Here is a 20,000-nt window from a genome sequence, read left to right on the forward strand (position 1 = left end):
CCGACACCCTTTTTTGGACACATCACTGATGGATCCGATACCCTTTTTTTGATACATCACTGATGGATCCGACACCTTTTTTGAATACATCACTGATGGATCTACATCACTGATGGATCTGACACCCTTTTTTTTTTTTTTTGCTACATCACCGATGGATCTGACACCCCCCCCCCATACCCCCCCCCATACCCCCCCCCCCCCCCCCTTTTTTTCTTTTTTTTTTTGTTTTTTGCTACATCACTGATGGATCTGACGCCCCTTTTTTGGATATATTACTGATGGACCTACATCACTGATGGATCTGACACCCCTTTTTTTTGCTACGTTACTGATGGATTTTTTTTTTTTTTTTTTTACATCAACGATGGATCTGACACCCATTTTTGCTGTGTCACGGTCTGTCTGACTGTGCCAGGATTTACGTAAACCTGGTAGGACTGATTCATTGACCACCCACTGCTGTTCTCTTTCTTCCTTGCTGTCTTGACTGCTTTGGTCCTCTCCCCCTCTCTCTGTTGAATACGTCTGGCCGTCTGATTGAGAGAGAGAGAGAGTGTGTGTGTGTGTGTGTGCGCGCGCGCGCACGGTATTGTATAATGATGAGAGAGTGTCGTAATGATAATAATGAGGTGTGAACTTACCACTTCCTCCAAAGCGGAAAAGAAACCAAATGAAAGCACAAAAGACACCTGTTGTAAAGTCACGGCTGTGGCATTTAAAATAAATGGAGAAATAAATTATTTAATATATATGTGCTCCTCATTGAAGAAGGGGGCTGCATTGCGTTACATGAAGTGGATCTGTTGGTGTCAGAATGCTTGTGTGTATAAAACGATCCAGTTTTGAAATGCCACGGGTGTGTAAGAAAAAAAAGAAGTCTCTGCAATCTGAAGATATGTATCTCAGTGTCGTTTGCAATATCCACAATGAGAAAATTGCTTTGACGCTTGCCCAAAAGCAGCGAAAACTAACACATCGTTTAGACGCTTCTTACATGTTGTCACACACACACACACACACACACACGGACCTTTCTCGTCAGTTTCCTCATACTTAACCCATTAACTACTGCCAACAAGTATGCATGTCAGTGAAGGGCTGCCACCTCACTGAGATGATTTACAGGTCAAGATGTCAGTCACCTTTCTGTTTTTTGGACTTGTGACTGCATTATCTTTGTTCAGCAGATTCAGTGACACCATTGACAAGAACACAAAACAGCAGTGAGTGCCGTTCAAACTCACTGTACATCAGGGTGGTGCAGGGTAGTGTTTGTGTGTGTGTGTGTGTGTGTTGGGGCTCATGTACGTTTATGTGTATTTGACTGTGCTTTCATATCTGTGAAACTGCATGTTTGGTCAATATCTGTTATGCATATGTGTGTGTATGTGTGAATGTGTGTCTGCTTTAAAAAAAATTATTTATTTATTTATTTATTTTATAAATTTTTTTTACAATTTATTTTATTTATTTATTTATCTATTTATTTATTTATTTATTTTCATGATTATTATTTATTTATTTATTTATTTTAATTATATTATTATTAATTTATTTATTTATTTATTCATTCATTCATTTATTTATTATTTATTTCATTTTATTTATTTATTTATTATTTTTATTTTTATTATTTTATTTATTTTAAAAAAATTAATTAATTTTTTTTTTCTCAAGGCCTGACAAAGCGCTTTGGGTTACGCTGCTGGTCAGGCATGTGGTGTAGGGTATAATTATGGATTTGTTCGAACGCAGTGACGCCTCCTTGAGCTACTGAAACTGAAACTGAAAACTGTACATCAGACTGATCTCAATCAGTCAGTCAAGGGGTCATGCATAAGGGTTCACCTTTTTGACTCATACTGTGGTCAGTGCATGTCTGTATGACTCAACCTCCCAAAGTGCATGTCTGTATGACTCAACCTCCCAGAGTGTGTGTGTGTGTGTGTGTGTGTGTGTGTGTGTGATTTGCTGTTGTTTTCTGTATGACTTAGTAGTACTGGTCTATGCATTCATTTTCTTCTTGTGTGTATCCTCCAGCTGTACGAAAACGCCATGATCAACGCGGGACTGATCGACGACGCCAGGCTGGGCATTGAGCGTCTGCACCGTCTGCTGGACCTGGCCCTGGACAAGACGTCACAGTGAATGACGAGGCGTGACGTCATTATGCATCTTACGTCAGAGTTCCATGAGCGAAATCTAGAGTCCTGACAGCGTCTGTTGGCTGCAGAAACATGAAGATAAATGTGTAGATAGTGAACACAATAACTCATTTATCATAGTCCTGATTGTCTGTTAGCTGCAGAATTTTAACAGAAAATCAAATATGAAAATTAAACTGTAATTAGGGTAGGTGTCTGTGCACCTTCCAAAAACAGAATTGTGGACAGAACAACAACAAAGGCAGGGAGAAACAAAACAGACAAAGAATGTTTTAATACAGTCAGCGCCATGCAGCTTTAATTATGAAGCAGCAAGGGAGAAACTGTTTGGCAGAGGGGAGGGTTGTAAAACACCAGGTATTGAAATATGTTCTTTACTGGAAAATCTTGTTGGTGAACTTATTTAAACAAGGTTTGTAAGAGGGTGAGTATCAACGTAAAGAGGAGAGGAGGTGGGAGTGATACCAAAGGCTTTTCACAGAAGAAGATGAAAAAATGTCTGTATGTGGGCGGGGAATTGACAGATTATGAAGAGCACTTGGGGGGGGGGGGGGGGGGGGGGGGGGGGAATGCAGGAGTGGGGTTGAGGAGGGTATTTGGAAAGGGGATGGTCAGAGTGCAAACACACACACACACACACACACACACACACACACACACTTTTCTATCTGATAGATGTAGACAGAGATATGGTGTATTGTTTGTTATCATCTTCCACTGATATATTCCCATAACCCATGCGACACCCTTCAAGTATATGTGGTTTTTTGGGGGTTTTTTTTAACATAAATTTGGTCTCGATTTATTATTTGAACTTTTCTCCTTTTTACCCTCATCCCTGACACCAACATACAATTACAAGTTTGTCTGTGCCCATCCATACCTTTCCCTTCTCATGTCAAGTTCATTTTCCAGTATGCAGCATTAATTATCAATATTATTTGTTGTTGTTTTCCTCTCTTTTTTCTTCTTACTGGATTCTCTGTCTTTTCTTTTAAGAGGCTGGGGAGGGGAAAGTGAACAAAACTGTGGAGAGGACACAGAGCAACAGGGACACATATTAATTTTATGATTTCATGTATGTACGTTCCAGTGTGTTTGGTATCATTATACTCATATGAGACATAAGTTCTGTATGTGATGTACTCTTTATCATATCCATGGATGATTGTAGTCATGTTCGTTACTAGTAACCACATGAGGAGGTGGAGGTAGTTTGATAGAAGTCTTCAGCATGTGCTCCATCCCTCAGGTGGATTTCATGGCTGTATTTTTTTTTTTTTTTTCATCTGTTTTAGAATTTTTTTCAGCTGGTTAAAATTTCCTATGAATGTATATACAAGGGAAGTTGGATCACCAAATTATGGAGCTTGAGTTTCAAGTGTTGTGTCTCTCTCAGTTTGTCAATGGTATATGTGTAAGTGGAGAGGATTGAAGGAGAAAGTGGAGAGACCTCCTGTCCTGTATTTGGTTGTTCAGGTGAATGGAAATGCTTGGTGTCCAGTGCTCAGTCTAACAAGGATAAACATGTGAGATTTTTCATTCGGTTGGTCTGTGTGTGTGTGTGTGTGTGTGTTGTGTGTGTGTGTCTGTGAGTGCACATTTACTTGTGCGTCTGCATGCATAGGTATAATGGTTGAACTTATAGGCTTTAGGTGTATGCTGCAAGTATAGTTGTTGCTCTGTGTGTGTGTGTGTGTGTGTTTGTGTATATGTGTATGTTGTGTGTGTGTGTGTAAATGTGTGTTGTTTTGCATACAGACATTGAAAAAGGCTGTATAGGTACAAGAGAGAATGATATTTTCCTGGTTGATTAACTTCCTGCAACCTTATCTGCATGTGGCTGCCACAATGCTGAGTTGTGAGACTCGGTTTTCCATTTCAGTTTCAATTTCTCAAGGAAGCATCACTGTGTTCAGACAAATCCATATATGCTACACCACCTGACCAGCGCCATAACCCAACACACTTAGGCCTTGAGTGCATGCATATTTATTTGTGTACCTGTCACAGTTGATTTATTTTACAGATATTTTCCAGAGGACAACACTCTGGTTACCATGGGTTCTTTTTCAGTGTGCCAAGTGTGTACGGCACATGGAACCTTGGTTTATAGTCTCATCCAAATGACTAGACTCTCAGTTTGATTTTTCAGTCAAACTTGGGAGAAAGGGCGAGAGCGAGATTCAAACCTGGACCCTTGCAGACTCTCTGCATTGGCAGATGAGCATCTGCACTGTATCTGCAAAGAAACAAAAAAGGTGGGAGCAAATGCCTGACCTGGCCACAGCCCCAATGCATCAAGAGCTTACCAAAACATTGAGAGCCTGCCAAATTCTGAAGCAAAAACTCAAAAAAATAATTTCTCTCATCATCATTGTTGTTTACAGCCCAGCTGACTACACATGACCATTATCAGAGCTGAAAACACTGTCAAAATTGATCCTAAACAAACTGAAAATGAAAAAAAAAATCACCTCTTTCAGAACATTTCCTCACCATCAAACTATCCCACAACACACATACTGACGTTCACTTTGGTAGCCCACAGTAATCTCTCTCATGTACACATTTTTACGGGGGGTGGGGTGGGGGGGGGGGGTATTTTCCCCCAGTGGGCATCCAAAATTTGAAAATTTTTCAAATAAGGGTGGATGCCCATTTGGGGAAAATACCCCATACCCCAATCACCCCTGGCGGAAAATGCACTGGTTGGTTCAGGTTGTGATGACACCACATTGTGTGGAGACTTGTACCAAATAGTCTCAACTGTCTGGAAGAAGTTGCTGGAAGGGATGTTGTGACCTTGACCTATGATACGGGCACTTGTATAGCACCTGTCTTCGGTTGGAGACCAAGCAGTAAGTGCTTTACAAAACACAGTTATTTGCACAACAGGCTGCCTACCTGGGTAGAGCCAACTGATGGCTGCCATTGGGCGCTCGTCATTTGTTTTCTGTGTTATTCAGTCAGGTTTAAGTCACGCATGCATGCACACGCAGACATGTAACATTTCACGTGTATGACCATATTTGTTTATTTACCCTGCCATGTTGGATTACAGGATCTTTAATGCGTTTATTTGATCTGCGTGTATATACATAAAAAGGGGATTCAGGCACTAGCAAGTCTGCACATATGTTGACCTGGGAGATTGGAAAAAAAATCTTCACCCTTTACCGACCAGGTGCAGTTATCGAGATTTGAACCCAGGACCAAAGTCCAACACTTTAACCACTCAGCTATTGTGCCCTACAAATGGTATATGATTCATTGTATGTTCTGACTCAAACCAGTGTACCAAGTTTGATGAAAACTTGATGAAAAACCAAAGTTCTATCATACATCAACATTTCTTCCCATTATGCCATGTGACCTTGAGCTTTGGCCCTCTGACCTTTTCTCTCTGCTGAGTTATGTGCTCTCACTGTGATCAATTACTCCACCCACTTTGAAGATAGCTCGTAAGACATTTTCTCACTTGTACAGGTCTACAAGTTTTTTTGTTATGCCATGTTGTGACCTTGACCTTTGACCAAGATGTCAAGATGTCAGCATGGTCAGTCACTCACAAAAGAAGGTGGATGCCAGACATTATCTCTGTTTTGCCTGCAAGTTCTTTTATTTCGCCAAGTGAAAACGTCAACCTTTTACCTTCAACTCTCATATGATCATAATTATCATGTCATAAAAAGGAAAACCAAGTTCTTTTTTCACTTCTGGTAGCCGGACACCTATATATGTAGCCAACCTGTTTCACATGCTCAAATTATGATAATGAGAGTCAGATTTGTGACACTGACAGTATCCATGGATATATGATTTAAACAAAACCAAAAAATCAAGAACTGTACTTCAAATATGTGTTGGAGAATAGAAGTTCACACAAAAACCATAATAAGCTGTATATGATGTTTTCTTAATGGCTTGTGATTTCCTAGAAAATTCCATGGCTTGAGGGTTTTTGTGTTTGTTTTAATCTGAACAAAAAGAAAATTCCATGGCTTGAGGGTTTTTGTGTTTGTTTTAATCTGTCAGTACAATGCAGGACTTAGGGAAAATCATTCGTGCAATTCATTATGCCCTTTTAGAGTTTTGTCATGTTTCATACACAGGGTTATTAGTGATGTCAAAGCCAACAACTGGTTTCAAAGACAACAAGGAGGAGCTAGGGGACAGTTATCAAACCACATACTCTTCTACATGTTTGTGTGTGTGCGTGTTGTTTGGGACCGTTTCATCAGTTTTCTTTTAATCCTAAAACGACACAAGTGTTGTCATATCAAACTCACACCACATACTCTTCAACATGTTTGTGTATGTGCATGTTTTTATGGACCATTTCATTTAGTTTTCTCTTAATCCTAAAATGACACAGTGTTGTCATATCAAACTTATTATACTATATATTACTGAAACAGGTCAGGTTTGACATTCTGCATAGATTCTGGATGGTGCAAAGGCATAAATTTCAAGGCAGCCATGAGCTGTTCAGGCTATGACTTTCCTTTGTTTTTTGTTGTTGTTTTTTTTTTAAAGGGTGTGTGTGTGGGGGGGGGGGGGGTGAGGGGGACAATGAAAGAATGCCACAGCTATCCACTTTGTATGGTGGTCTGGGTGCTAGTGTCTTGAATGAGACTTCCAAGTTCAGTTACTCTCATATTGTGGTCAAGGTACTAGTGAACTCCAGCAGACTTTGTGTGGTTATCTGTGTGCTAGTGTTGTGGATAAGTCTTACCCCTTTAAACTTTAACTGAGGTGGTCTGGGTCCTAGTGTTGTGAACAGAATTTATCCCGAACTTTGTGTGGTGATCTAGGTGCTGGTGTACTGGTTAAAACTTGCCCCCAACTTCATGTGGTCTGGGTGCAAGTATTCTGGATAAGACTCCAATAGACCTTGTGTAATGGTCTGGGTAATAGTATTCTGGACAAGACTCCAGTAGATTGTGAGGTGGACTGGGTGCTTGTGTTCTGGATGAGACTTACCCCAGACTGTACAGAGGTCTGCGTTCTAACATTGTGAAGGACTTCAGAATAAGTTTATTATCTCAGTAAGCGTTAAGTGTGGTGAAGTCTTTGATACAAACCCCATTTTTTTTTGTATGGTAGTCTGTGTTCTAGTGTTCTGTCTGGGCAAGACAAGCTTCACCCAGGAAAAACTGGTACCTAAACCTACTCTCATCCAGAAAACTAGTAGTGAATATATGGCAGTACACAATGTCTAGTTTCTGTTTAGTAATAAACTTTGAGTGCATCATGCACTTAATAGGTTAATGGAAACCAAGCGTCTGGCCAAATTCTGGACAGAAAATCTTGCTCAATGGTATGGTTTTACAGTGGTCGTTCAGCAGTAAGTAGAGCAGAGTTTATGAATAACAGTAAGTAGTGCAGAGTTTATGAATAACAATGTGTCTCTTTTCAAAACCAAGTGAACTAAGTAACTAATACCATCATTCACCTATCTGAAAAAGGCTACTTGGTAATTAAATTTGTTAAACTCACACAAGCATACATTCTTCTTCTGCGTTCACCCGTATGCACGAGTGGGCTTTTACGTGTATAACCATTTTTACCCTGCCATGTAGGCAGCCATACTCGTTTTCAGGGGTGTGCATGCTGGGTATGTTCTTGCTTCCATAACCCACCAAATGCTGACATGGATTACAGGATCTTTAACATGCGTATTTGATCTTCTGCTTGCATATACACACGAAGGGGGTTCAGGCACTAGCAGGTCTGCACATATGTTGACCTGGGAGATCGTAAATATCTCCACCCTTTACCCACCAGGCGCTGTCACCGCGATTCGAACCCAGGACCCTCAGATTGACAGTCCAACGCTTTAACCACTCGGCTACTGCGCCCGTCATCATACATTACCCCTCATGAAAACGGATACTCCTACAATGCCACAGAAGGAACAAAAAAAGATGCAACAGCAACAAAAAACCAAGAGTGTGCCACTTTCGAAAGTTTATTCAGACTGTAAATTACACATAATTGACAAGACGTGAAAAAAAAAAAAAAAAAAAAAAGTAAAGAAACTGGCACAAATTAAAATCATTCCAACTGAAAACCCACACACTTCCAATACAACACGGAACCCAAACACAATACACGCATCAGCTCTCTTATCACTGTCCCCATGAACACTCTCGAGTAATGAGAGGCAAGCGAAGACGTACTGATATTCTGTGATACATCTCTACATGACAGTCTGACCTGAGGACAACAGCACTGGGTCTCACTTCTACAGACACCTTCAGAATGTTCACTTTCTTCAAAGATTCTGCACGTGGACCAGTTCATATATCTACATTTGCAATGCCATGAAAACCCAAGTGGTGGAACCAACCACAGGAATGAAATTTAGCAGACATCTGGCTTGCGTATATACCCAGTGCACTGTCAGGCCTTGAGACATTATGGATTCCTGGTTAGCTCAGTTGGTATGTTAAGGGTAAGCAGTGTAGAACAAGAGGGAGATGTTATATCCTATATAGAACAGCTGCAATCTATGGCAAAAACCAAAAATCCTCTGAAGACTTAAGTTTTTAACCCAATATTCCAGAATCCTTCAAATGTGTACCAAAGGAACACAGCTCATTAAACTGACCAATCAGCTCTTGAGACTCCCTGCCAGCACCATTTACTTAACACTGAATGGTCTTAATCAAACATTCAGACTCAGCAAAAAATGTCATGCAGAATACAAGTAGACGATCCCGCAAGTTGAAAACATAATCTACACACTACTCACAACACTATCGGATATGGAATTACCCAGACAAAGTTAAAACCACAAGATTCCCCCCTTCCCTCCCTTTTCCTCACTACAGGTTAGTCCCTACTCACAACCAGGGCCTCAGTGCTTTGTAATGTCATGGCAAAACCTTACCATGACTTGTGTTCTCTTACACATAATCCGACTCAACAGGTCATATCCCACATTACCTACATTGAGAAAAAAAGAGCAAAGACAGTTCATACCTCAACACAAACTTTCTGTTGGCACACAAACGCACACACAAACATGCACACAAAATCACTCCATGCTCCTTTCCGATCCTTCTTTCCCAAACATTCACAAGTACCATTCATCTCCTGCTTATCACAAGAACTAAAAAAAACGTCATTACTTATTCGAGTACTCATTTAATTTTCTGGCCCAACATTCTACAGTGCAATCATTCTCTGGAATATAATATCAAAGAAAGAAAAATGGGCTTTGGGGGCTGTGGGAGGGGAATGGTGGGGGAGACAGAATTGGGGCGAGACAGAAAGGGTGAAGGGAGGGGAAAGGGACACTTTTCAAATTGAATGGTACAGAAGTTTCAGAAGAAAATAAATCAGAAGGTGAAGATACAACTTTCTTGGCACCTCTGAAGCCGAAATACTACAAATCATACTATACTAAATTACTATTCCACACTACAAAGGAACACTTTTTCTGAAGGTAAAATCATTAATGGGCTTATACTGCAGACAGCAAAAGAGAAGAGGGCAAAGAGAAGAGAATATTAATTATAATTTAGAATCTTCACTTGTTCCCAAGGTCATTCTGTATTTAAGATTAAATTCCTTCTGTTTTTAAACCAGACTGGTCACATTATTAACAATTCCTTCTGTTTTTAAACCAGACTGGTCACATTATTAACAAGCAACAAATCACACAAAAATACAACCAGAACTGATATTCAGCCGCTGGCTTTTAACTTTTTTTTGTTCACAATTCATTTTTTTCAAATAAACTACATTTACAGAAATGGCTGCACATTAATAAGGAATTTTTCAGCACTACAAAACTGACAAGTAAACAAAGGCAGGCTTAACAACGCTGGGACCCACCTTTCCTACCTTCAGGAAACACCACACATTACAGCCAATACAGGCATCCAAAATAAATAGCAAAGCCTGATCCACTAGCCTATAGTTAGACAGGAGAACCTAAATTATGCGCAGTAGAGAATGGAACCCTTATTTTCTTAGTCATGATCATAATACCATTTGTTCACTTTTCAACAACAAAAAATCATCAGTACAAGAGTGTACTCATGAGCCAATACACACACAATCTAATCTGGTCAACTTCTTTTCATGATGTTTCCAATCTCGTTCCTCAATGCCGCATTCTTTCCCCAAGCCGCCAACAGGAACTGAAGAGCACAATGGCTGCTTCCCATCCATCTAGCAGCCTATTTGACAGAGAGGATAAGGGCGACGATAAGTCCGTACAACCCCAACACCTCAGCGAAGATGAGAATGAGGATCATGCCAACAAATAACCGGGGCTGCTGGGCTGTGCCTCGTACTCCAGCATCTCCTACAATACCGATGGCAAAGCCGGCTGCCAGTCCACTCAGGCCTACACTCAGACCAGCACCCAGGTGCAGAAAGCTCCTGCAACAATCCCCACAAACAGCACACTGTTTTAAAAACCACAACTTTGAATCATTTTGATCTGAATACGAAAGTACTCATCTAATGTGAACATTCCCATATTTGATGTGTTAAAACACTTTGTAACAGTCATTGTGAAATATGTACTGAGAGAATTATGAAATGTGTACTAACAGAATACACCCTTCATGGCAACAAACAAAACAAAAAACATGCTGTTGTGTTACTGTTAACTTCTTTGTTATGCAGTACAAGTATGTATGCAAATACCACATTCCATTCTGCAACAAAACTTCTCTAGTACTCACTACCGGCATCCCTTTCAGTTTTCAGTCTCACTGACACAGTACTTCATATTTTAACTTGAGAGCTGTTCATTAATCACTGCTGATATGTGTCATGGCACACAAATACAAAGTAGCTGATAATAAATTAACTATTTTGCTAATCAATACTAGTAATAGTGAAAATTTAATTAGAATAGGTAGAAGGTGGATCATACCATTCACACGAATACTAGCATAAAAAATTACAAATAAAACCTATCATGAATCATCACTGCAGTAGAACAGCTAAATGGAGGGAAGGAACTGGATCATACGATAGGAGACAAAAGGATACCATGTATTGCTCACATTCAATCTATTTTATTCTCATTATGAAATTTCCCAGTTGAAGTTCTTTAAATTTTTACATATATCACTAAGTGTAAGACTTTTCCCCTTATTTCTTCCCCCTGGAAGCAGCTTACTTGTACAGAGTGTAGCTGGCATCTCCAGACATGCTCTGGGTGATGACGACAGCCACCACCAGGCCGTAAATAGCGATGATACCCGCCATAACCACAGGGATAACAGACTTCATGATCAGCTCAGGCCGCATCACGGCCATGGCCGATATTCCTGTCCCTGACTTGGCCGTCCCATAGGCTGCCCCCAAGGCTGAAAAAAAGGAAAAAAAAGAAAAGAAAACTTTTTATAACTTTAAATAGATATACTGTTTATTTTTCTTTTAAAACAAAGATCCATTGATTGACCGTTTCATCAATCACATTATTTAACTCTTCTTCTGTTTTCATTACTGTAAAAAACTAAAATGATTAATACTGCACATTATACTTTGAGATGGAAATGAAAGTCTGAATAAGGCAACTGTTGGTAATTTTTCAATAACTTAGGTAAGTATGGCAGTTATAAATAATGCCAAATAATGTCCACATGTTTTGTTCACTTTTTCAAACAGAAGCTTACAAGTTCCTCTGCAACCAAGCAAGGTTTTATAAAACCGTTTTTGTCAGTTTCCAGGCACGAGGACTCAAATATCAGTATGTAACAGTTTAGAGAGTCTCCATGTTATCCAATGTCTGTTTTACAAAAGCTTCCTGGCAAAGCTGGGTGAACGTGCATGCATTTATTACAATTGATTTTTCATCAATTTTGCTGTATGATTTGCATGAAAATAAAATCCAATGAAAAATGCTCAAGTTTTGCCATAGATCAAGTTTCATCAATATTTGTTTAAACGCAAGGTGTCTCACTATCTGCTTTCGACAATATAATTTCTTTTGAAATAAAAGGTATCTAGTGTAAATGTTGTACCAGTGGTTATTTCACCAGCAGACTTGCTTGAAGTCTTTCACCTGGTCAGTTTCATTAATAGTTTCACATTTAGCTGTTCCAGTGTTTCTTCATCAGACACGGTATCATTACATGTATCTTTTGATAACATCTTGGTGGGGGCATGGTGAACAGACCACTGGAGAGTTCTGTGCTCACATGACTCAGAGAGGCACATCACATGATGTGTGCTCTTGAAACTGGCTGGCTTTCCGAAATTGCAAACAATAAAGGCAATTGGGAGAGACAAAGTGTGAAACAGTTGGAGTTGGCTTCTCCCCCCCCCCCCCCCCCCAAATTTTTGCTTCATTGTGTGTGTGTGTGTGTGTGTGTGCATACAATTACTCTAATTTGTAAAGAGTTTGGTTGTAGCAATGGAGGCTATCATTAGTATCAACTGAAGAAATGGAGGACAGCACGTTTTCTGCTTTAGCCAATGTTGATCGCCTTTGGCACTGATCACAATATCAAATAAAAGCTAGATGTATTATATCCATACACATATGCAATATCCAAGATGGCCACGAAATTGTCTAGCGGTCTATTATAGAACAACTGTTGTTATTAAAGTGGTCACACCATATACCGCACAATTTTCCAGCTTTGCTCACAGATCTTTGTTCTTTTTTTTCTACACATCTGTAGCTATCACAAAGAGGGTATGTGTGTACATTTCTGTGCTTACAATTTACATCATATCACACATGTGTCACATGAGTACATCACTGTACATGAGTGAACATCAACTCAAATTGTAAACTGTTGTATATACCAATGCTGCAGTTTAAAACTTGAAAATTACAAAGATGTAGTAAATCACTCTTGGAGCTATAATGTATCACAATTTGGTGAAGACACTGAATTTTTTTTTACACTTTTACAGTGACTGTTCAATATGAACTTAAGTGGACATCACATGACCATGTTATACATAACATTCATGTTTTCATTTTTTCTGTTTTATGACCAGTTTGACCACAGATGATATTTTTTTTTTTTTGCACTGGCTATTGTTATTGAAAATGATATGTGTGCACATTAAATCAAACTGTGTATACATCATTTCCATGACATCACAGTAAATGGGCATAACTAAATGAGTTAACTTTAAGAACAAAAGCGTTAACTTGTGTCTTCCTGGTTCTAAACTTCTATTATTCAAAACGAGAGAATTCACAGAGTTACTGTGAAATCCATATCATTTTAAAACATTTTGATGGCAAGACGGTCCAAAACCCTACGAGTTTACAGTAATAGTCTCAAGTACTGAGGTCACATGACCACGTCACGCGTGATACGAATTTCATTTTCTGCACTCATGCTCACCAATACCGTTTCATAAATACTGAAAGACCCCCTTAACTTAATGGTACAGATGAAGCGAAAAACTACTGGAAAACCGTGTCTGTATGCCAATATTCTTTAAAACCAATAACGCCAAATACGTTGATTTGTTAAAATTCCAACACAATCATTATAATGTGATCTATCCACCGTTGTGTTCAGTTCTGGAAGATGTGGCTGGCCAGTGGCATAGACGTGTAATATATTGTGGTGTTTTACAATAAAATGGAATCCTTAGCCGGGAATGGAAACTTCCACACACTTATAAACACATGCTGTCAATAGTTTCATTAGCCATTTAGAGTCATAAATCCACTGAAGCTAATTTCTGCAGGGGTCAACCACAGTACCAGTGGTCCGGGCGTATAAACATCGTCACAAACACAAATACTCACCGCAAAATGACATTGCAGCCGTAACTCCAACAATGCCGAAGAACGACGTATACGGAGGGGCATCAGGGTGGTATTCGAATGAGTTACTGTCTGCCATTTTGACTGAAAATGAGAGAAGACCTAACGAGAGAAGAGAATGAACGTCTGTCAACTGAAAGACTTAGTGGCAACTGAGGCAGACGGAACAAGATGGCGAGTGACGTAGTGTCATATGATCATGTGACTTGTCTAAGCCCTTGGCCAACATGTTTTACGTTCTTTGATTGGATGAATTTATTATACTGGACCAATCCACCAAGGCAGGGCAAAGGGGTGTGTGTCAGATTTTCACGAATGTTGTGGCACACGTTTGGCAGACAGTGGAGATATTCTGACACACTTTATAAATTGATAACCTGTCCTCGTGACTGAAGAGAGAGAGAGAGAGAGAGAGGAAACTTTTTCGTTCGAAGAATCTGAAACAGACTTTCACCATTGCTGAAAGCACCCAGGCCAGCAAAGCTTGCAATACCACAACGAACCCATAAAATACGTTTTTTTACATGGGCATTAAAAAAAAAAAAGTTTGTTATTTATTCATTTGGTTAGTTAGTAAATTACTTATTCATTATAAAAGGATTGTTCAGAGAGAAACAATAGCACACACAAAAAAAAAGAAAGACAAATTCATATGCTGACGATAAGCCGGGGAGTTGATTTCAACTGTAAAGGGATAAAACCCAAATCCTCAGTTTCAAATGTCAAAGACTATTTTGTTATCGCCCCTGGATTGCCTTTCCCAACGTCGTTAATATTTCACGAACATTGAATACACACAAATACACTGACAAATCTATACTTTGGTACAGACATTTTCTTTTTGACAGCAGCAAACAAATAAAATGAGTGAAATATAAAAAGATAATCTTAAATAGAAATACTGAGCTATAGTGATGATACAAATTATTGAAATTCTCACTGTGATGCCCCTCCATTTCAGTCAACCAAGCCGCATTGCACATCTGCCCACACCACACACGTACACACCACGCGCTCGCGCGCACACACACACACACACACACGCGCGCGCGCGCGCGCGCGCGCGCGCGCGCGCGCGTATTTTCCACGTCGTATTTCGCGATGTACTGAGGTGTTTGCAAAGGTACTAAACCCCTTGCCGTACATCGTGGATGTACGGTCACTCATGGTGGTTGCTGGATTTTTTTGATTTTTTAAATTTTTTCTTATGAAGGAACAAGCTAGCTGTACTTCATGGGTGAACATGCAGTCACCCACTGTTTCTATCAAGGAGCAATTCCAAGCAACCTCAGATGGTTTCAGCTTAGAATACTTCATAGACTGATACCAACTCAAAGGTTCTTATTTGTCCGCAAACTTGCAGAAAGTCCATTGAGCTTTTTTTTTCTTCTTTTTTTTGTGAGGAGGAAGATTCTATCCAACGACTTTTTCTGGAGCTGTCATGTTTCTCAGAACTTTTGGACAGAACTTACAGCTTGCATGGCTATCAGAAAATTGTCAAAAGTGCAAGGGTCTCACTCTTTCAGAATTGCTGATTATATTTGGTATAAAATCATACCAAAACACTCATCAAGTCCTGGACTTGATTATTTTATTAGCAAAATTTCATATATATATAAACGCAAAATACAAAACACTCTACCCAGTATCTTACATTCAGTAAAAAGTATTATTAAAAATAGATATTATAGATATTATATTGAGAAATACAACAGCAGAATAAGTGGAACACAGATAGAATTTGAAAGGGCTTGGCTTCCCTATAATGCACTGACAGAAAACTAGAGAAATGCATGCACCCATAATGTGTTCAATAATGAAAAGGAAAAGGCAAAAGCCATAAGCAATGCCAAAACTATATAATGATAATGAATAATGATGCTTTGTATTTTGTATACTTTCATGCATGTGTGTGTGTGTGTGTGTACAAGCATACATGTATACATATATGTGTGTTTAATTTTTTTTTTTTACATAACTTATGGAGAAGATAATAATGGCATTTTTGATGTGGTGCCTCACAGGAACATTTGTTCAGGTGTGAGCTCAAGGGAGCTCTCCAGTCTCCTTATGAATTATTGCAGACAACTCATAGAGAATGAGACATTAGGCACTGCCTTTACACTTACAGTATTGATTATTACAATTTTTAACTCTAACTATAATTAAATGATCTGTCTATGAGTATGGTCATGGGTACATTCTTTTTTCAACCGTGTGAATATTTTTATGTAAAAATTGAATGTGGTAAACTTTGAATTGTATGAAAGTGGTGTTTTACTGTCACCATAATTTCAGATATTGAGATTGGCTTAGTAAAGTAGTATCGGATAAATGCTAAAATGAAACTGTGCAATCAGTAATGTGAAAAGACACCTGCTTCATTTATTCAGTGTTCTCATCAAATATAAGATACTGGGTAGAGTGTTTTGTATTTTGCATTTACACACACACACACACACACACACACACACACACACACACACACACACACACACACACACACACACACACACATATATATATATATATATATATATATATATATATATATATATATGAAATTTTGCTAATAAAATAATCAAGTCCAGGACTTGATCAATATTTTTGTATGATTTCATACCAGCAGTTCTGAAAGAGTGAGACCCCTGCACTTTTGACAATTTTCTGATAGCCAAGCTGTAAGTTCTGTCCAAAAGATCTGAGAAACATGACAGCTCCAAAAAAAGATGTTGAATAGAATCTTCCTCCTCACCACAAAAATGCATAATTGATTTAATACAAGTTTGCGGGCAAATAAGAACCTTAATTTGAATTGGTATCAGCCTATGAAGTATTCTAAGCTGAAACCATCTGAGTTTGCTTGGAATTGCTCCTTGATAGAAACATTGGGTGACTGCATGTTCACCCATGACGTTCAGCTAGCTTGTTCCTTCATAAAAAAAAAAAAACAACAACAAAAAATCCAGCGACCACCATGAGACGATGAGTAACAATACATCCACGATGTACGGCAAGGGGTTTAGTACCTTTGCAAACACCTCAGTACACCCACGACGTACGACGTGCAAAATTGCGTGTGCACGCGCGCGTGTGTGTGTATGTGTGCATGTGGTGTGTGCGTGTGAGGTGTGAGCAGTCGTGCAATGGGGCGTGGCTGACTGAAATGGAGGGGCATCACAGTGAGAATTTAAATAATTTGTATCATCACAATAGCCCAGTATTTCTATTTAAGATTATCTTTTTATATTTCATTCATTTTATTTGTTTGTTTGTTTTATGTTGGACACGTGCTGCTGCCAAAAAGAAAATGTCTGTACCAAAATATAAGTTTGTCAGTGTATTCGTGTGTATTAAATGTTCGTGAAATATTAACGACGTTGGGAAAGGCAATCCAGGGGCAATAACAAAAATAGTCTTTGACATGTGTAAGTGAAGAATTTGGTTTTATCTCTTTACTATATATATGAAATTTTGCTAATAAAATAATCAAGTCCAGGACTTGATCAATGTTTTTGTATGATTTCATACCAGCAGTTCTGAAAGAGTGAGACCCCTGCACTTTTGACAATTTTCTGATAGCCAAGCTGTAAGTTCTGTCCAAAAGATCTGAGAAACATGACAGCTCCAAAAAAAGATGTTGAATAGAATCTTCCTCCTCACCACAAAAATGCATAATTGATTTAATACAAGTTTGCGGGCAAATAAGAACTTTAATTTGAATTGGTATCAAGTATTTTAAGACTGTGACCAGTCTGGTTTAAAAACAGAAGGAATTTAATCTTAGATACAGATTGACCTTGGGAACAAGTGAAGATTCTAAATTATAATCTTAATATTCTCTTCTCTCTGCCCTCTTCTCTTTGTGTGTGTGTGTGTGTGTGTGTGTGTGTGTGTGTGTGTGTGTGTGTGTGTGTGTGTGTGTTACGTATGACGCATGCATGCTCGTGCAAACACGCATACACAAACACGTGCGCGTGCACACACACACACACACACACACACACACACACACACACACACACACACTCACGGACAGACATTTTTCTCACAAAATGTCCACACTGAACGAACGAACGAACGAACGAACGATTTATTCAATATAACGCCATTGCCCCATTTGAAGGGGTCAAACAAAAGTATAGAAACTTTTCTACCTTATATAATGTTATGAATATTGTTAACATACAAATAACATACGGACACAAAAGTATTGCGTGAACAATACTCAGATTCCAAGAGAAAAACAACAACAAAACGAACAAGCAACAAAAAAGCAAACGTCTTTGCCTTACTCTCTGACATCGAACAATTCTGTTGCGTTCTCACGCCTCTTCAAAGCTTTGTATATATAGAGAGAGAAATTTATCATTATATTTTCATTTTTTGATGAAAAGAGCATTTGTAACGAAAACAGGTTCTGCTTATCGTGATAAATATGTGGTATAAATTTTGTTCTTAAATCGTGAAGACAGTGGCAGCGTAATACAAAGTGGACTTCATCTTCAGTTTCTTCTTTACACAATGGACATATTTCATCTTTTTCGTAACTGTATCGGGAACTATGTACAGCAATTTCCGACATCCCCAATCTAAATTTTGTCAACGCATACCTCACATGTCTATTCATATTCAATAAGATATAAGGTTCGACGGTGGGAAGTGTCTTAAATTTTCTATATAAGCTAAACCTATCACTTGAATTCATGTGTTCTTCCCACTGTTGCCATCTAACATCAATGAGTCTTTACCTGAATGTCCTAATAAAAGTTTGCATGCATCCTATCCCCTGATATTCCCAAACATACAAGAACCCATTATTACATAGAACGTTTCGGACTTTTGTTACCCAGTTGGTTTTTCCTTTTTCATCCAGTAACAACAACGATTTATAAGCTTTTGACGGTAATCTGTTTTCATCCATTTGTACTAATCTAAACCAATATCTTATACTTCGAATAACAGCATTGATACAAATAGGAAACCTTCCAAGTTCTCCATACACTAAATCGTTTGGAGTTTTCATGCTAACGCCAAGGTATCTTTTTAATGCAAACAAATGAACTTTCTCAACCACTGATGAACTAGATTCAAGACCCCATAATTCAGCTCCATAAAGAGCCACTGGCTGTACCTGAGTATCAAACAATTTTATATATAAGTTCAGAGAAGTATTATTAAGTTTATACAACTTACTTAATATACACAGAAGACATCTTTTAGCTCTGCATGCCAGATCTTCACAAGCAAACTTAAAACTGAGTTTCGTTGAAAAATATATACCAAGGTATTTATATGAATTCACAACTTCCATCTCAGTGCCATTATAATACCATTTCTCACAAGCAGCCAAAAAACCACCTTTTCTAAAGACCACAATGTTACTTTTACTCAAATTCACTTTAAGCTCCAAATTTGAAGTCCCTCTGGCTAAACTGTTTAACTGAGACTGGAGGCCAACAACTGTTTCGGATAATAACAAAACATCATCAGCAAACAAAAGTATGAAGAGCTCAACAAGACTATTATCCAGTTTGGCACCATGCCGACCATTTTGAATTATTTCAAGAGCCAATTCGTTAACAAATAATGAAAATAACACAGGGCTACAAACATCACCCTGTTTTACACCACTTGTACAATTGATGTATTCTGTAAGTTTATCACCACACCTTACTCTAGCTTTAACAGTATCATACATGCTTCTTAAGCATTTATATAACTTCCCATTTATACCATTTTTCAGAAGAACTGGCCATAATAATTTTCTCGAAACTGAATCAAATGCCTTCTCAAAATCTATAAAAGCTACGTATAATTTTCTGTTTGAACAAAATTGTTTTTGAATAAGTGCTAATAATGTAAACATGTGATCAATAGTAGAGTAATCTCTTTTAAAACCCGCTTGGTATTCCCCTGTACTATTGTTCTGATCAACCCATTCTTGTAATCTATTGTTTATAACAAAACTATAAAGTTTACTGCTAATATCACACAACGATATTCCTCTATAATTGTTTGGATCATTCATATTACCCTTCTTAAAAAGAGGAACGATG

At 38.5% G+C, this 20,000-nt stretch overlaps 2 protein-coding genes across 2 annotated transcripts in view; one reads left to right on the forward strand and one right to left on the reverse strand.

Annotated features, from left to right (window-relative positions):
* LOC143298679 (heat shock protein 75 kDa, mitochondrial-like) overlaps positions 1-2,704 on the forward strand; it is a 97,024-nt gene extending 94,320 nt beyond the window's left edge. The window contains exon 18 of the mRNA XM_076611564.1: positions 2,044-2,704. Within this exon, the coding sequence (XP_076467679.1) occupies positions 2,044-2,151 (108 nt within the window). The 3' untranslated portion in view covers positions 2,152-2,704. The remainder of the gene's footprint in view (positions 1-2,043) is intronic.
* Positions 2,705-8,126: 5,422 nt separating this feature from the next.
* LOC143299226 (V-type proton ATPase 16 kDa proteolipid subunit c-like) lies at positions 8,127-14,128 on the reverse strand. Its single transcript, XM_076612426.1, has 3 exons — positions 13,924-14,128; positions 11,320-11,509; positions 8,127-10,568 (listed from the first exon to the last, which is right to left on the reverse strand). The coding sequence occupies exons 1-3, from the start codon at positions 14,018-14,020 to the stop codon at positions 10,364-10,366; spliced, it is 492 nt and encodes a 163-aa protein (XP_076468541.1). The 5' UTR covers positions 14,021-14,128; the 3' UTR covers positions 8,127-10,363.
* Positions 14,129-20,000: the final 5,872 nt, after the last annotated feature.

The sequence above is a fragment of the Babylonia areolata genome, chromosome 24 (assembly GCF_041734735.1).
Source record: "Babylonia areolata isolate BAREFJ2019XMU chromosome 24, ASM4173473v1, whole genome shotgun sequence".
NCBI classification, from domain to species: domain Eukaryota; kingdom Metazoa; phylum Mollusca; class Gastropoda; order Neogastropoda; family Buccinidae; genus Babylonia; species Babylonia areolata.